The 19,137-nt window shown below is 42.1% G+C and overlaps 1 protein-coding gene across 29 annotated transcripts in view; it reads right to left on the bottom strand.

Annotated features, from left to right (window-relative positions):
- The window catches only part of NEDD4L (NEDD4 like E3 ubiquitin protein ligase), a 363,043-nt gene that overhangs the window by 52,601 nt on the left and 291,305 nt on the right, over positions 1-19,137 (bottom strand). For 12 of the 29 annotated variants that reach the window (XM_008979888.5, XM_078348230.1, XM_078348229.1 and 9 more), the window contains 5 exons: positions 17,644-17,820; positions 14,665-14,739; positions 7,490-7,621; positions 6,864-6,983; positions 5,546-5,743 (listed from right to left, as the gene is read on the bottom strand). In XM_008979888.5, the coding sequence (XP_008978136.1) occupies positions 5,546-5,743; positions 6,864-6,983; positions 7,490-7,621; positions 14,665-14,739; positions 17,644-17,820 (702 nt within the window). Of the gene's footprint in view, positions 1-5,545; positions 5,744-6,863; positions 6,984-7,489; positions 7,622-13,030; positions 13,091-14,664; positions 14,740-17,643; positions 17,821-19,137 lie in introns of all 29 variants that reach the window. The other 17 variants (XM_002757276.7, XM_054244256.2, XM_078348228.1 and 14 more) reach the window with 2 other exon arrangements.

Raw genomic sequence — 19,137 nt, 5'->3', positions numbered from 1 at the left:
GAAAATGGAGATTGAAGTGAGCCAAGATCACACCACTGAACTTGAGACTGGGCAACAGAGTGAGACTCCATCTCAAAAAAAAAAAAAAAAGTGCGGTGTAAGGCCAGATGCAGTGGCTCACACTTGTAATCTCAGCACTTTAGGAGGCCAAGGCAGGATTGCTTGAGCCCAGGAGTTTGAGATCATTCTGGGCAACACAGCAAAACCCTATCTTGGCAAAAAACACAAAATATTAGCTGAGTGTGGTGGTACACACCTGCCCCAGCTACCTGAAAAGCTGAGGTGGGAGGATCACCTGAGCCAGGAGGTCAAGGCTGCAGTGAGCAGTAAGCTGTGATTGCATCATTGCACTCCAGCCTGGATGACACAGTGAGTCCGGCCTCCAAAAAAAAAGAAAAAGAAAAAAAGAATCTTTACACTCAAAAGATTAGAAAATAAATGATAAAACTCAGAAAAACACATTGTCGACTAAATAAGCTTAAGGTTAAAAAGAGTAAACTGTTAGTTAAGACATTTGACATGAGCTTCATTCAATTTTATAATAGAGCCTTTGCTGCTGTCAAATTACTGATTTTTCTGCTTCCCAAGTCAACCATCTAAGCCACAGTATCACTGAATCATAATTGTAGATCTTGGGAACGGACAAGAATCAAAAAAGACCATGAACAACAAAAATCGACCTTTGCTTCTTTTTAGCTAGGCAAATTTTGAAATGAAGAAAGAAATCATGTTAGCAGTTGGTGATGAATACTGACCCTGAACCCACTATATATTTTCACGGGTTAAGCAGAGGCACAAAAATAATGACAGTATTCTGTAGTATGCTGACATACACAGAATACAAACAAATATGCTAGGCACATTTAGGATTGAGAAGGTCCAAGAAGCTGATAATCTGGTAAGCATTTGTGACTGGTTAACGACAGACAGAGGAAAAAGTGAAAGCACTGAATTACCACCACTCAATATGCTAACTCTGGACCAGGCAATGCCACAACCAGTAGAGGATGCTTGCGTTTCCACATAGCCCATGAGCACGCCACGTTCAGAGAGAGCCTAGGACTGCCATTACATGAAAGAGGGCAGGGTTTCTGGAGGCCACACACAAGGCCAGACATGCCTTGGAATCACACGTAGGCTATCGTGAAAGACAATCAGCCGCATGGTAAAAGGCTGGTGATTTAAAGGGGTAGAAATGGGGAGGAAGAAGCTGAAATTAGAGAAAAGTGTGGCAGGGGCAGTGAGGGGCAGAGCATGAAGTATAAAACCAACTCAATTTCAAAGGTCTACTAAGTGGCCTTGCATGGAAACCCAGACTTCATAGACTGTGAGGGCCAGAGACCTTGAGGTTTAAAATGTTATTTTATTATTCAACAATAATAAAAATAATGAAAGCAGCTGCCATGAATAAGCTCTGAGAACTAAGGCTAGTGGTCACCCCTGAACCCCCACTCCTACCAAGCCACTCGAGGAGGCAGGCATCTCTCCTTAATTGACAGAGCGCGTGAAGTGGCAGTCAAGGCTCTCTATTGGCTGTGGACAACTTCAGGGCTGATGAGCAGTTGGAATACTAATGAGTATGATATGAGTATGATATGAAAATAAAAGATCCAATGCATAAAGTATAGTTGGCTGTTTCTTCCTTTCTTCGGTGTCATAAGGGAACTCTTTTATGCGTAATATAAAATTGCTTCCCTCAATCAAGTTGAAAGTGTTAAAGTGTTTTGTTTTTGTTTTTTGAGACAGTCTCGCTCTGTCGCCAAGGCTGGAGTGCAGTGATGTGATTTTGGCTCACTGCAACCCCTGCCCTCCTGGGTTCAAGCAATTCTCCTGCCTCAGCCTCCTGAATAGCTGAGACTATAGGCATGTGCCACTAATTTTTGTATTTTTAGTAGAGATGGGGTTTCACCATGTTAGCCAGATGGTCTCGATCTCCTGACCTTGTGATCCGCCTGCCTTGGCCTCACAAAGTGTTGGGATTACAGGCGTGAGCCACTACATCTAGCTGAAAGTGTTTTTAAACAGCATGCAAAGAACGGTATCTTTTCAAAAAAGGCTTTCATAATTCAAAATATAGAAAATACAGGGATTAAAAAAAAAACAGATGTGCCTTTTTAAAATTTTTTCCATCTTAGAAGAGACCAGCAACCATGCCTAGGGTAAAATTAGTTTTATTAGTTTGAACTTGGATGGAAAATGAACCTGCAACTTAACTAGGGTATAATCTTGCTACAGAAATAATCCCATGCTTCGTCCTGTGAAAGGCATAAGTACACTAATATGGGTTGAGCATCCCTCACTCAAAATGCTTGGGACCAGAGGGGCTTTGAATTTCAAAATACTTGCAGTTACACTTACTGGTTCACCATCCCTAATCTGAGAATCTGAAATGCTCTAATGAGCATTTATTGCCTGAGTGTCATGTTTGTGCTCACAAAGTTTCAGACTTTGGATCTTGGATTTTCATTCTTTAAACTATGGATACTCAACCGGTATACACACGCTCCGAGCTGCTCCCTTAGCTGGATACCCTCCTCTGCACATCCCTCCCAAGCCCCGGCCTCCTACATGTACTCCCTGAAGGGCCTGAACCAGGTGGGGAACAAAGCCAATCTTTGTTTGAATGAGGCTAAACTTGGCCTGTCACAGTAGCTCACGCCTATAATCCCAGCACTTTGGGAGGCCAAGGAAGGAGGACCACTTGAGGTCAGGAGTTTGAGACCAGCTTGGCCAACATGGTGAAATCCTATCTCTACTAAAAAATGTACAAAAATTAGCCGGGTGTGGTGGTGTGTACTTGTAATCCCAGCTACTCAGGAGGTTGAGGCAAGAGAACTGCTTGAATCTGGGAGACAGAGGTTGCAGTGAGCTGAGATTGTGCTGTTGTACTCCAGCCTGGATGAGAGTGAGAATCCATCTCAAAAATAATAATAAAAGAAGAATGAAGCCAAACTTTAACTAAATAGACTGATGGTAGATTGCCTTCAATATCTGTGTGGGTAAGGTCATGTTTTATGACATATTTCAATAAAATTTTTAAATTTCCCAATGTACAGAGGGGAAATGTCCTTTTCAGGCTTCTGGTTAGTGTAAGAATCAACAGTGCCCAGGCTGATGGAGGAAGGAGTATTATTTTTTCATCATTCTCAACCTGTCCTATCAGTTTTTTTCCTTTTCTATTCTAATATTCAAATCTAAGAACAGCTATGCTGTTCTCTCATTTGTTCACTTCCTCTTTCAAAAATAAAAAAACAAAGCAAACCCCCAAACCAACTCAAAACAGATTTTTAAGCTGCAAATTATCTTCAGGCTTCCCTCCATCCCTCCATCTTTTGTCAAAATGAGCAGTCAATTTAGGGTGTGTCTTCTGCAGGGAGAATCCTGCCTAGGCCTTTGTTTAAAAGTGATAACGCAGCTGTGTCAGCACATCTGAGTTCGCTCAAGAAGGGGAGTAACTTGTGGAATTTCCAGTTGTTATCTTGAGGACTTTCCATACTGGCAGCAGCAATAAAATGTTGTTCTAACAGATTATAATTTTAAATCAGTAAATTAGTCAATAACAAGTATCTGGGTAAAAAGAGACAACTGGAAATTAAAAATGGGTTTCATTCAGCAACGATGCAGGCAATAAATAGAGTGAGTGCTGTTTAATTTAAAATACAATCTGCCCAACAGCAATTACACTGCTGTTGAAAGGCTGTGAAAGGTTAAGGGATTCGATTACTAAGCTAGTTGAAATTACTAAAATCATAGCTTATGTTGGCAAGCCACAGTGGCTCCTTACACTAATCCATCTACTTTTATATTCTTTAGCCCTTATTTCTGGAGCCCGTTTCTGGCTGAGGACTTGAAATTACAGCAGTGCTATAGTAAATGAGAACACTGGCAGGACAGCCAGGGGTTTCATGGTAATAAGAGAAAAGATTAAAAACCAATCTCCATGACTATATTTTCCAAAGAGCTGCCCGTCTCTTCCTCTTGTCTTGCCTGCAAATCTGTAACATTATCTTCAGACCAGTAGGTAAGTCAAACGAACCTACATGTTATTATATGCCTTAGAAGCAGTTATCAGTTTACCAAATGAATGTTACCAGCCCTAAATGAGAAGTTCTCTTGGCAGGCCACTCCATTACTTCAAAATAGAAAGAGCTCACAGAGTGGTTCTCACTTAGGGCTGTTTTGAAATGTGTAGGGCATTTTTGGTCGTCGCTATGTTGGGGTGGGGGTAATGGTGACCATTAGTGCCTGGTGGCAGAAGCCAAGGTTAAGTGGCCTGAAACTGAAGGCACAAATGTCCCTGCCCCAAATGCCAAGAACACCCTTGAAGACACAATGTCCCATGATCCAAAGGATTCTAGGAGCACACCCTCTAGACCTGCTGGACTGAACTGATTCCACACAATGGGCGAGGCACAAAATGACAGCCCAAATCCCGTTGGTCAGGGCTTGCTCCCGATCTAGCAAACGGACACACTTAATGTCCATCACTGGAAATGGGGATTTAGGGTGTATGTCCATTGCTGACACAAGACCAAAGAGCTAGGGACAGTGACAATCACGAACACTCAACCAGCAATCCCGTAACAGTGGTTCTGAGCAAGCAGCACAGACAATAGTAGGACTAAGCTAAACTCTGAGTTAACTTGAGCCAGACAATTAGATGGGAATATAACAGGCAGGAGGAACAACCATCTGCAGCATCAAAAATAGCCAGAAATTTCAGTTTCACTACAGGTACAGAGATTATATAGTAGAAAATACCAACTGACTTTTAAAAGAATTATATGCTACACTGAAAAAGCCACCTGCTGATTGAGCTAAAGAAATAAAGAACTGATGGAGAAATATAAAGATATGCTTGTATTTTCACCTTTGATTAATGCCATTTTGCTCAAGATAATACAATGTACAGATTCTTTCTTTCATACAATTCAGAAGCACATGAAAGAGTTGCATGCTAAGAAAAATCAATTCTGACAAAATGATCACAAAAAAGAGCTATCAGATTTATAACCAAAGCCACTCAGTACATCCCCTACCCCGTGATTAAAGGCATGAAAAGGCAGCACAGATGTGTGAATACTGAGCTGATGTGAATAGTAAAAACTGAAGTGACAAATCAAAAGAAGGTGGATGATGCCAATAAAAGTGCAAAAAAAAAACTGACAAAAGAAAAAATTATTTGAAAATGATTATAACTCCTAATGAGACTACTTCGTTGAGATGGGATGGAATAATAGCAAAATCTTAACAGCACAGAGCAGTACCTTTCCACCCAGTATGGCCAACTGTCTAAACCAGAGCTTCCCAGGAGAAAAGGTGGTCCCAGCACCAAGAGCAAAGAGAGGTACCAGCCTGTGCCCCCCCCAACTCCCACCCGCCCATCCATGCAGGGGCCAGGTGCAGGCTGAGGAGACCCACTAGAGACACCCTTTACAGTCAATCCAATTCCTCTGCAAGAACTACAAACACGGAGTAATGAAATAAAGAAAGTAATGCCAGACTTCACGATGCAAACGGGGCCAAATAAAAGCAGCAGCCTTACCCAGGTTGTAGTCTTTGTGTTATGATCAATGAAGAAGGGCCGGCCGTTTGGCGCTATCCTCATTTCCCAGCCGGGTGGCAAGAAGCTCTGTGTGACTTTGTGTTGTGGTTTGGGGGAGTTGTAAGGTGATGGCTGTGGGGACTGTGGGTTGGAAAGGGTGTCTTTCACAGCCCGACGTACGGGTGAGTCCTTGGCACCCTAAAGAATAACAATGAGCATTAGAACTCTTTAGCACGTGTGATTCCAATGTGTCAAAATGTACCAGGGCACTGTAGAAGGCTCCTCTTTGGAGATGGACAAGAGGGAAGACCCCCCCAAAACCTGTTTTCCGTCATTCATTTACTTTTAAATCAATCTAACTTTACATTTTCTCTGTTGGATAAACACACGACAATATTAAGTACATATAACCACCGTCCTTTGGTAGCCACTCAGTATGCCAAAAAATACTATTCTGTACTGAGCATTATGGATAGAGATTTTACAGAGTGGAGAGAAACGTGCCCTTGCTCTTAATGAGCTCACACTCTAATGAAGAATAGATTGGCAAGTTTTAGAGGGGGAAAAACAAAGAAAAAAGAAAAAACTACATCAATAAAAAAGATCTGGAATCTCACAGTCGTTACCCATGACATTTATATCAGAGTGTGGAAAAGACAGCATCTATTCCCACTTAGCAGCATCTTGACCCAGGGCATGGAGAAGCCCACAGCTGTCTCTAAAACACAGGAAAGCTTAGGACCTCAGACATTTGCTCTTTGGCTTCTCTAACTCTGACATTTGTGATGTTAAAGGATGGCACTAAAACAACACAAACACAGCAGAGAGCACAAGCGGATGCCCAGCCACGATGCAGAGATGCCAGTGTGCATCAGAAACACATATGCCCATATAATGAAAGGCCCTACAGTTGAAGGAAAAAAAAAATGATCAAAGCAACAGCTATGTTGAACAACTCAATAACAGCACTTGGTATTTGAAAGAGGGAGTATGCAATTCTAATGCGGTAACAGGCAAAAAAGGAGCAAAACACAACAAGAACGGTGGAAATCCTGAAAAGAGAGATGCCCACATCCAGCACAAGTCACCATGGCTTCAGCCAAATGAGAATGAGAATCAGGTGAGAGAGTCCAGGAATGTTAACTGGGCGAGACAGAGAAGCAGGTAGAAAGGTCGCACGAGAACACCCTTCACCACCAACACAACGACTGATCAGAGAGAGGAGGTGGCTGCGAAACTGAAGGCAGAGTTAAGAGAGAAGAAAGAATGGGGAGTCACAGGACAGAGTGAGTCCATTTAGATGAGGTAGCCGTCTCACCTCCAGCGGGGCAGATAAAGTTACTGTTGGCGAGCTGAGGCTACGAGGCCGGCGGATCTGAGGCTCGATTAGATGGTTGCTACTGTTTGTGGCTGATCCGGACGCACCATCTTCTGCAAGCTATTTTGGAGGCAAAAACAAGTTAGCTTCATAGGAGTCTCTCCCTGTGTGTGTGATTAGGAGCGCGAACCCAAACAACAACGCAACCAGCAATAATAAGAGGTCTGGCCTATTTAAAGCATGGAGGAAATAATTAAACATAATGATGGGGGAAAGGATGGGGAAACACATTTAAGGGAGATAAAAATGAATCACTAGCCCAGCATAAAAACTAGCCTCGGATTAAGGGGGTGGGGAGGGGAAGAAGCTTCGCACTGCAATAGGCTCTTGCTTTGAAAATATGTTTCACGTCACATTTTTAAAATGTATTCAGCGATAAACTGATTTGAAAACCAAATTTCTTCCCTAGGCTATTATTATACTTAAAGGAATGCATTTTCTTTGTGAGAAAGCTTTGACAAATATGGGTCTTTCAGAGCAACACATAAACATCAGGAAAGGAGGCGGGTCATGGGCACCGTGGCGTCTACGGCCTGCAGTTTTAAGTTGGAGGGCGATCTTCGTACCTGCATGATAGGTCGAGTCCAAGTTGTGGTTCGATTGTTATGATTGACATAGTATGTGCGCCCCTTAGCATCTTTTCTTTCTTCCCAGCCTGAAGGCAGACCCGGCGTGGTATGTACATAGGCCACTGATGGCTGTTTGTGCAAGAAATCATTATTATTTAATACCTTGCATTTGTTTCCTGATCAGTTTAATAAAGTAATGTACACCCAGATAATTATTTTCTCTAGACAAAGTAAGTTAGTTCTATTTATACAGAAAACTCTTCCAAGTGTCTGGAAAACAGCAATAGATTTCCAATAGCTTCAAATCTACAAATGAACCCCACACAGTTGTGGAGTCTAAATTCTTACAGAACTTGGTTCTAAGACCCCATAGTCTTAAATGCAAAGGGTCGCTAAGGTGGTCACAGGGAAAGGGAAAAACATTATAATCTGTTCTAGCTGCTAAATTCCATTGCCAAACCAGGTAGGGCTTAAAGGTATTTCCAACTGTCCAGTGTCACTGTGTATGTGAAGGATGCTCTGGATTCTTCCTCGCTGTAGCTCCTGTGGGGTGCTCTTTCAGCTGAGTCTTACATTCCTCCATCAGTTTAGGACCCTTACACTGTAGCTTTTGGGGCAAAATTTTAAAATCCCAACAGAGCCCCTTCTCTAGGATGCTGACGGCCACATGGTAGCATATAACCTGGAAGATCACCAGGACATCTGTGTGCTCAGAAAGTCTCCCAGCATCCAGCCTCACACCCGAGGCTCTGTGCACCCAAGGCCACTGACAGGAGTGTTGCCTTGAAGGTGAACAAAGCTCGGCAGTCTTTGGGTTTTGAGAACTGTCCAGCGAAGTACGACTGTATTTAGACAGTCCACGTTTGATCACAAGAAGATCCCTGAGAAGTGGTCTAAGAAATGCAGTCTGGATGGAGAAATACTGGAAAACAAGGATGTGTTGATAATTTATGGAGGCACTGGGAGAGATGCTGTCAATCAGGGCTGTCCTAGGAGGTCTTGGATGCATGGGTAATGCATATAAGATCTATGCCTGAGAATGAGCTCTAAGTGGGGAAAAGCTCAGAAAACAGAAGCTGACCACAGCTACACCAAGGCTCCTAGGAGAATCTAAAAGTATAGGAGCACATGCCTTAGGGATGAATAAACCCCTCACATGCGGTTACAAAAGGAAGCTGCTTCTCTTTAGGGTACTCCCTTCTCTAACCAGGATCTTCTCCTGCCCCTCCAGGTATTTTATCAGGTGTCATTTTCTTGCTATTAGGCTGAGGATACAAATTTCCTCTGAACCCAACTGCTTTCCATGCTCATGCCACCTTTTCCCGGCACTACCAACAATGTGTCTTGGTGAAGATGGTCATGTGGAGTTTCTTGGTGGACCCCAGGCTCTCAAATTAGTGAAAGCACCAGCAAAGACACTGCCAGGTAATTTGGAAACCTTATCCACAGAGAAGCAATATGCTAACCTCACAGGCTTAAAAACACATTTCAGAGAAAGATCACCTGTGTAATTGATCATGAGGCAGTTGATTTTAGATTACCTGTAAGAAAACTTTCTGCTACAAATGTAGCAACCATTTCTTAACATTTCCTGAGATAAAATCCTAAAGCTCCATAAAGATAGTTTATAAAGACAGAAAGACTTGGATCATAGAGCATTCTGGATCCAGGTGTGGAGATTCAGCAGGAGCAGAAGAAACATCAACACTGACCTAACCATGTCATGAATATTAGACATCTGTGAATTAGCATGCAACCTGAGTGAAGTCCTCCTCCTCTAGTGGTGATGCCAACAAAAAGGGCTACGTGGATCTGGGCCCTTCAATGGATTCCTCTGCTGAGCGAAGTTGTAACCTAAGTTCGTGGTCAATTAGTATTTCTGGCAAAGTATGTGCTATCAAGTTTTGACCTATTATTGCTTAAACTATCTGTGAAATACTAAAGGGAATTTGTTACGCTCCCCCGCTCCCTGTTGAGTTATTTTCTGGGAGAGGCAATGAGGTAGCCCATCAGAAAACTCAGCTCTAGCAACCTTAAGGATATTTTTGCAGTTACTGAATCTTTGGAAAGGGCACTTAGTAGGCAACTGATAAACCGAAACCACATGGATGTGCCATAGATCATCTCAGAACTCAATCCTAAAGCTGTGTGAATTCTAGCAACCAGGTTACTCTCTTTCTTTTTTTTTGAGACAGAGTCTCGCTCTGTCACCCAGGCTGGAGTGCAGTGGCGCAATCCCAGCTCACTGCAATGTTCAAGTGATTCTCCTGCCTCAGCCTCCCAAGTAGCTGGGAATATAGAAGCCTGCCACCATGCCCAGCTAATTTTTGTATTTTTAGTAGAGACAAGGTTTCACCATGTTGGTCAGGCTGGTCTTGAACTGCTGACCTCAGGTGATCTACCCGTCTCAGTGTAGACTCCCAAAGTGCTGGGATTCCAGGCCACTGTGCCGGCCATCCAGGCCACCTTTCTACAGCCACAGTGAACAGTACTATGAGTCTGTGGAAACTCAGGAGTGGTACAGAACACTACATTTGATTAAAATGCCCATTCTCTCTTCTTTTGAAAATTGACTGGCAACCTGTAATTTAGTTACACTTATGTGCAAGGGCATTTTGGAAATGTTTCTTTAAAGTGTTCTTGCCAAATGACCAAATAGAACAACTTGTGCTGATGATTCCATTTGTAACTCACACTGCCTCCTACCCCGCACGGCTAGTTGAGGGGCAGGACTCAGCTCTACACACAGACCATGGAAGGGCTCGCCACGAGGCCAAAACCAGCCTTCTGCTGTTCTGTGCTTGTGAGCACGTTCCACGCTAGCTCAACAAAAAAGTCATCAAGAAACCAGTTAGAAACTGCGACTTAGCTTAACATTTCATAGCTTTTCATCGTAGATTGAATACACTACTGCTTTGTGATATCAAAAAGCCATTAGCTAGAACTTCCTAGTGGCTCTGTTTTTTTCATTAAAATAAAGAACATGATTGTAAGTTGCAGAAGTTTCAATATGCTTTTAAAAATAACCACTTTCATGCTGACCATCGCAGATTTGCCAAGACTTGCACCAACCCTGTACTGGTGGCCTCGTGTATTTTTAGAATACATACAACAAAGACTGAAAGGACTGTGCTATCTCTCTCCTTTTATCTCATGGGGAGGGCCCTGGCATAGCCAGCCAGAAAGTGACACCACTGTGCACTTATTTGCCATAAATCAAAGGGCTGTAGTTTCTTGGCTGAGAATCAGAGCTTGTTCATTAGACTACAAGAATGAAAGCACTATTATAGAAAGATAGCTATACCAGGATGGTTACTTTAGCACAGCGTATGGAGTCAAAAGAGCATGGCAGGGTGAACGGAGAGCCCTTGAATGTGGGGAAATCATAAACATTGTTGTGCATCCATGTCACTGAATATTATGTAATTATTAACATGTCCCAGAAGAATGACTGTAAGTTAAAAAAAAAACCCAAGGTGCTGAGTAATGTATATGTGACATCCCAAATGTGTACATATGTGTACCCACCATGTCTGTGAAAGCACACAGACGGAGCGAGATGATGTAATCCCAGGGTGGCTCCAGCCCACGACAATACACTTCAGTGTGAGTGATGTGCAGAGGAACAGAGGGGATGCCAAAGAGGGAAACACAGGGTGATGACACAGAATTGCAAGACAGAACGTCAAGGGCATTCATGACAAAGGATGTGGAAGAGAAACGGATGTGATCCTGTCAAACCTAACTAGGTAGGGAGAAAGTAAAGCGCCAGAGTAGATGAACACTTAGGAACGAATATTGCCAAGCCTGTGGAAAGAAAAAACCCAACCCATGCTGAAACTCAGTGATGGGGATGATGGAGCATATAGGCAGGAAGGCAAGAAAAGGGCAGTCTAAAGTGCCACTCAGGATCTCATTCAGAGGGGTCACCTTGTCCTGCCAGGTGACCCTTGCTGTGGATCCTGGTACTGCAATGGTTCCACTCATCCTTCATTTACTACATCAGCTACTACAACTACACGCAGTACCAGTACAGCTCCAAAGCTATATGCAGGTTGCAAGGCCAACGAAATGCAAACATAGGCGATATACAGATAATGTCCATCGGCACTGAATTCTATGAAAATTATTTCACAAAATGATCTTGTCTCCCTTGAAGTCCACTACTCTCATAGAAATTGCAAGGGCATAGTGGGGAATAGTTTATGTAAAATGTCTTCAGTTCTGCTGGAGGCTGCCTCACTCAGCACACCACTCAGTGACTCATGTAAACCACTGCAGCTCAGTCCTCTAACCTGAGCTGACTGCTCCTGGGCTGATTATTGCCAGTTTGATTTTCCTCTGTATAAGGCTGAGCATTAAATGGAAGTCATCAACATCTTTTAGAAAATCAGCAACTGTATAAGTAAAGTTATCCACAAGTAATGAGCAGTTACAGCAAAATACACCACAGGTGGAACAATAAGGAAATTCTTTAAAATAGCTATTGCAGTTTGAAGCATAAACTGTAAGCTAGCCTAAATTTAGGAATCAAGTGGAAAACAGGCTATTAGAATACATGGTGAAATCTCAGTCACCCACAAACATGAATACCATAAATTATTCAAAATAATGAGTAAGAATGGCTGGCTTAGAGAAACATCAGTTTTTCCAGATCACTTATATATCTTAATTATGACCCTCCCCGACTCTAGAATTACAGAAGCTTGTTCATTCCTGTGAGGAGACCCCTGGTGGCAGAGAAAGGGTCACTGGTGCATTCTGGAGACAAGAAAAGTCTAACCTCCTTTTAAAAATGTGGTAGGGGCCAGGCACGGTGGCTCATGCCTGTAATCCCAGCACTGTGGGAGGCCAAGGTGGGTGGATCACCCGAGGTCAGGAGTTTGAGACCAGCCTGGCCAACAGAGTGAAACCCCATCTCTACTAAAAATGCAAAAAATTAGCTGGGCATGGTGGCGGGTGCCTGTAATTCCAGCTACTCGGGAGGCTGAGGCAGGAGAATCACTTGAACCCGGGAGGCGGAGGTTGCAGTGAGCTGAGATCATGTCACTGCACTCTAGCCTGGTCAACAAGACAAAAACTCCATCTCAAAGAAAAAAAAGTGATAGGGGAGATACAGAAAAGAGAACGGCCCTGGGCACACCCAGGGATCACAGGCACAATCTCATGCAATTCCCGTGGCTTCTCTGATTATCTTCCAACCAAATTATTTTAACCAAGCATCCTAATGAAAAGGAAAAGCTTATCAGGAGTACAGATACTAAAGCCAAAAAAAGCTTCTAAATGGTCATGTTAAGTGTACTTAACCAAAGCCTGTTAGTATTCCTAATAAAATTATGTGGGACTAAAATCATTCTGTTTTACCCAGAACCTTTAAACAATCCCAGGAATGAGAAGCTTAAATATAAGAAATGTGTGCAGCTCTGTGGCACAAAGGAGCCAATCTTATGTTTAAAAAGAGAGTATAGTCACCACTACACGAATATTAAGACTGCCCACAGCCTCTTGCCATGGATGTCTGGCAAAGGGGATCATTACCGTTGGTTCCTCACCACCCGTGACAGTTGATGAACGTGCTCTCCTAGCTGGGGCACTGGGCTGTGAATGATAATTTACATCAGTGAAATGCACTTAGGGGATGACCCACTGCTTGCTGAATCAGGGGCCACCGCTGTGGCAGTGCTGTAAGGCAGGTGACATGAGCTCAGAATCCCTGAAACCCACCCTGTCCAGACAAAACCGAGCAGTCGCTGATGACCAGTGGCACAAAGGAAGCGTGACCTCCACGCCGCCCGAGGTGGCTCATCCTTGATCTGGGTAAACAACGACAACCTCAAAAAAGTGAGGAGAAAAATAAAAAGCTGTTCTGGTTTTGTTCCCCACTGTCAAATCATTGGCAGATTCTGAAATCCATCAATACTCAAAATTTAAGAGGCCACTGGTGATCAGTGAGTGGACAGCATCACAGGGTAGAAAGAAAGAGAGGAATCACCAGTTTTCAGGAAAATGAGCTCTTGGGGAAATAAAATTGACGTTGATCTTGAAAGGGAGAGAAAGTGCCATTCGTTCAAGGAAAATCACAGAATCATGAGGTTGAGAAGGACCCCACCAGTCCATCACAGTTGACTGTTTCGTTTTTGGGGCCCTGTACTGGAACCATCCCAGAAGAGCAGCTCTTACCAAGCTTATGATTAAGTCTCTCCAGTGATAAGTTACAACTGAATCTATTATTTTGACTGCTTTCTTGACGAGTATACTCATTAATTTTTTCACAAACATAAAAAAAAAAATAAAACCTAGGCCAAAATATCCTTTAAAATCAAGAAAAAACATACATGAGAGGGAAGACACTGTGATTTCAAAAACCTTAAATATAGTTTCCCCCCCTCAAATTCATAGATAATACATTATTAATCTTAAAAATGATCAAGGTTTTATAACAACAGACAAAAACTGTCAAGGTGAAACATCAAATTGAACACATTAAAACCACATATTGTCACCTCCAAAAGAAGAAACAAATTTATGTAAAATGTCTTATTTTTAAAGTGTACATCAAACATCTCTCAAGGCACTTCTACTCTGCCTTCCAACTTGAGAATTTATTTTTACATACATCAGATGTCATGAAATCCCCTGCATGTCTACATTTGCTGATACCTATTAAAATGATGAATGAGTTGGAACGAATTATAGCAAATTCTTGGTGAGTATAGCTGCCTTTAAAGAGAAGGTACAGAGGCTTTGCAGAGTTCAAGAGTTCAGATCATTAGGAAGGCAAAGGAACATGTGGATGGTCACCCAGAAGAGTTCTTCCTGGTTAAGGGGAATGTGTTTTCAAAGTACAGATCACTGGAACATAACTGTAGTAACTCAATAAATTAAAAGGAATTACTAATGCACCAAGAAATGTAAGTGAGCAAATCCAAATGGGTATCAATTTGGGTCACAAACTAAAGGAATGAAGGTTCCAGCATTTTAGAGTTGGGTGGTAATAACAATTCTCCGTATTGGAAATCTACTTTCCTAGGGCAATTTGCCAGGACATTTAAAAACATCTCATTTATATGGTAAATAAATGTACACAGGAAAAACTCTTTTTGCAGCAGCCCAGATGATTGTAAACAAAAGCCAAAAGCACCAAGTGATGACTGGAAATTAGCATGGGTTACCGGTGGCAGATGGGCCTGTTCTGCAACCGCGTCGGTGACACTGCATGATCTCAACCTTGAGGAGGGTTCTCTTTGCTGGAAAAAGAGAAAAATACAGGACGCATCAAGAAATATATTCTTAAAAGCAGCTTACATTGGTTTAATAAATGTATCACTCAATCTTATTCACCGCTGTTTGGTATTAGAAGGTAATTAAATGAAACATCTTTCCAGAGCAAGGACAGTCATCCTTTAAAAAGTCATCTTCCACTTTAATTTTCAGTTACGCAGACTGGAATTCTGGTTGGTCCTTAGAATAAATGGCAAAAGTAAGAGGAGACAAAACCTTTTGGAAAGGAGACTCAACAGGACTCTGCAGTGCTCTAATGCTGCTGCTTTACAAACACAAAGAAGCCAGTCTTCTAGTCTGCTTTAAGATGCACTCTCTGGGTACATTTTAATGTGACGTGAAATGAGGAAGAAATAGTGATATGTGGCTACTCAACATTTATTGATTATATTACAAAGAGTCACATCCCATATTCAGAGGAACTCGGATGTCATCTTGTCCTACTTCTGAAAGTAAGGTGTTTATAATTTTAGCTTTTTTTTTTTTTTTTGAGACAGAGTCTTGTTCTGTTGCCCAGGCTGGAGTGCAGTGGCATGATCTTGGCTCACTGCAACCTCTGCCTTCCAAGTTCAAGTGATTCTCTTGTCACAGCCTCCTGAGTAGCTGGGACTATAGGCGCCCACCACCACATCTGGCTAATTTTTTTTGCATTTTTAGTAGAGACAGTTTCACCATATTGGTCAAGCTGGTCTTGAACTCCTGATCTCAGGTGATTCGTCCACCTTGGCCTTCCAAAGTGCTGGGATTACAGGTGTGAACCTCTATGCCCTGCCAATTTTAGCTTCTAAGTGGAGTTCAAGGAGTAAAGATAGGAATGATTAAAAATAGTGAGATCAAGCTAAAAAAAAAAATCTAGTGTGTAGTGTCTAATGTTCCTCTCACTTGTTTGTCTCTCACTTAGTTTGTGTGGTTAAATGAAGCCTAACTGACATGAATGAGGATTAGCAGCAGGTTACACACAGAAGCCAGAGTCTCCTTATCAGCAAGTCTATCCATGGTATCAGTTTTTAGTGTTTACTCATTTTTAATATTCTGCGATAAGTAAATGGTATAAGACTCTATGGTAGGGATGGGGGACAATTCATGTCTTCCCACACTGGTTACTGTGAAGGAATGAGTCTTTCATAAAACTCTCCCTCTGTCACCCAGGGTGGAGTGCAGTGGTGCGACTTCGGCTCACTGCAACCTCCGCTTCCTGGGTTCAAGCAATTCTCATGCCTCAGCTTCCTGAGTAGCTGGGACTACAGGTGCACCCCACCACACCTGGCTGAGTTTTGTATTTTTAGTAAAGACAGGGTTTCACCATGTTGGCCAGGTTGGTCTTGAACTCCTGACCTCAGGTGATCCAGCCGCCTCAGCCTCTCAAAGTGCTGGGATTACAGGCGTGAGCTACCATGCCCAGTCAAAGTTCATGTTCTTGATCTTGAATACAGAGTAATCCTGATAAGCAAAACTGGAGAAGAGTCTCTATTTAACTCTTATTTAACAGTTTAACATGACGTGAAAATAGTACAATGTTGTACTGGGGTCTTCAGGATATTTCATGCATCTATAATTATTCAAGGCAGGAGCTTCCCAAAGAACTAGAACGGCTAACTTATTATTAATGCTGAAGAAAATTACAATGTTTTTCACTTGGTTGACTAAAGGTGTGTTATTGCCATGGTTTCTGTAATTCCTTGGTTTCACAGGTTTTAAATATAGGGCTTCATTGTTTACATTGTTTCTGTAACAATAGTTTTACCAATTCAAATAACCCCTATATATACAATCTCTTTTATCCTGTCCATTTAGCACTACATTTTCATCTCAGTGACACATCTCTTTTTGAAAAAGTCACAGAATTTTAATGTGAAATCACATCAGCTGAATAATAAATGCAACTCATGTAGCAGAGGCCTACAGTGTCTTTTAAAATAAAAACACCATAACCATAAAGCAATAGTCTTGCAAGTACTCATTGCGTTTACGTTGCATGCAGTGCTATCATTTGTGTTCGTCATGGTCACCATAATGACTGCTTCTTTCTAGGATGCCGTTTTCAGTGGAGTGACTACCATCATTTCTTATCACACATCTTTTAGTTCAGTTTCTTGAGAAACACTGAGACTTCATTTGCTCTTAATTCTATGCACAAGCAGCGATTTTCTATGGGGTACTTCTGCACCATTCTGTATTGTCAAACATGGAAGTCTTTGTGACTGATTCCACTGGGCTCAGGCACTGGGCCCATCTGAAGCTTCTAGAAAGTATGTTTCTGATGGTTGAGAGCCCAAGTTAAAATGCTACCTTGATGACAGTGTCACAATTTCACAACCTTTCTCAAGGGTTTATACTCTTGGACTTGGGAGATGTCTTCTATCTCCCATTCAAACCTTGTTTTGGATGGGCCACGTAAGCCTCATGCCCGTATCACTGAAATGAGAATTATAAAGCCTGCAGAATATGATTTAAGAGAACTAATTAGGTCTGATGGCTTTTAATTGGTACTGTGACATCCTACCTTTGTGGTAAGGTACTACTGTCCTGAGTCTTTTGGCTGGGAAAGGATTCTACAAGGTTGAAGCTAATATTTACAGACATCATGGAGTTTTATTTCTTTGAGTTCTTTATAAACCAAGAAAGTGTTAGTGGTATGGGGTGAGCAAAGCTGCCTTCCAAATCAAGAAAGATTCTCACCCGCTTAGGCTAATTTTAGTATGCTCCTGCTTCTCCTAGGGAAGGAGGAACTTTGGAAAATGTGAGTTAACTGGGAACTGGAAGACCCCTGCTCACTATTTACATAAAAGATTCTCCTGAAGCAACAAAAAACAAAAACAAAAAACAACGAAACACTGCTTAGCTTTATTTTTTGTAAGAACAATACTTACAATCAAAGAGCTGAACTGTTCCCCATTGGAGTCTGGAGTGATCTGAAGCCTTCTGCTCAGTTCCTCTGACAGCTCCTGAGGGCTGGTCCGAGATCCCGGGGAGGCCGGTGGTGGGGGCAGAGCCAGACTGAGAGAGTCTCCAGCAATATTCACTTCCTCTGAAATAGTCTCCCAAGGCTTTCAGAGAAGGAGACACTGGGGTAAATGCTAGGAAATGGGGATCTGCCCAGCTCCCCAACAAAAGCATGTAACAACGATAGCCACAGTAATAACTATAATACCTACTAAGCGCCTCTCACAACCTTCACAATAATCGTGAGGAAGATAAGATATATTTAAAACCTTCAATTAACAGATGAGGAAACTGAGGCACAGAGAATGACCTGCCCAAGGTAACAGCTAGCAAGTGGTAGGGCCATGATGTGAACTAAAGAGGCCTGGTTCTAGACAGAGGCTGTGCTCGTAACCACTTTATACCACCACCTCTCTGAATGGTGACTGATTTCCAGCACTTGTTACTTTATGCATGTGCCAAAACACACACACACACACACACACACACACACACACACACACACACTTTTCTCTTGACATGGACTTCCTTTTTAATCACCGCATTGTGAATGATCTTCCTAAGACAACGTCTAAAATGGATTTTTAGTATGTAAACAGAGCTGATAAGACATCATGGAAGTTTATGGCTCATCTGTTGTTTAATTCATAAAGTTTTAAGTAGTATATCATAACAGCTTAAAGGGAAAATTGCAAATTTTTATTCACCCAAATTTATATTTTCATGGTAATAAATTTCTTTCAAGGTGTCAAAGCGACTCAGTAAAAACGTGCATGTGATATCCAAACAAGTTATAGGGCTCATTCAACAGCTCAACTATGATAACTAAGTTGTCATTTAATGAAACATGGTTAGACGCTGGTGAAAAATAAATTACAAAGTGAAAATATCTTCAGATTTTCATACTGAAAGATAATGTTGGCTGGGCTCATTGGCTCATGCCTGTAATCCCAGCGCTTTCGGGGGCTGAGGCAGATGGATCATTAAGTCAGGAGTTCAAGACCAGCCTGGCCAATATGGTGAAACCTTGTCTCTACTAAAAATACAAACAAACAAAGAAACAAACAAAAAAATCAGCTGGGTGTGGTGGCGGGCGCCTATAATCCCAGCTACTCGGGAGGCTGAGGCAGGAGAATTGCTTGAATCTGAGAGGCAGAGGTTGCAGTGAGCCGAGATCACACCACTGCACACCAGCCTAGGAGACATAGCAAGACTCCATCTTGGGGGAAAAAAACAATAATGTCATTCCCAGTTCTATCAATAATAGAGCCACATGTACTTGTCAAATATGGCTTTTATAGCACTTTCAAATTAATTAATATCCATATGGTAATTAATTCACTGTGTCAACATCATCTTTACATTCTCAACAACATTTACTGAGAGAAGAATTGATGATATAAAATCAGTCTGGAGAACAT

This window comes from Callithrix jacchus, chromosome 13 (assembly GCF_049354715.1).
Source record: "Callithrix jacchus isolate 240 chromosome 13, calJac240_pri, whole genome shotgun sequence".
Lineage (NCBI taxonomy): Eukaryota > Metazoa > Chordata > Mammalia > Primates > Cebidae > Callithrix > Callithrix jacchus.
Note: the sequence above shows the minus strand (reverse complement) of the source record. Positions and strands in the feature narration are given on the sequence as shown.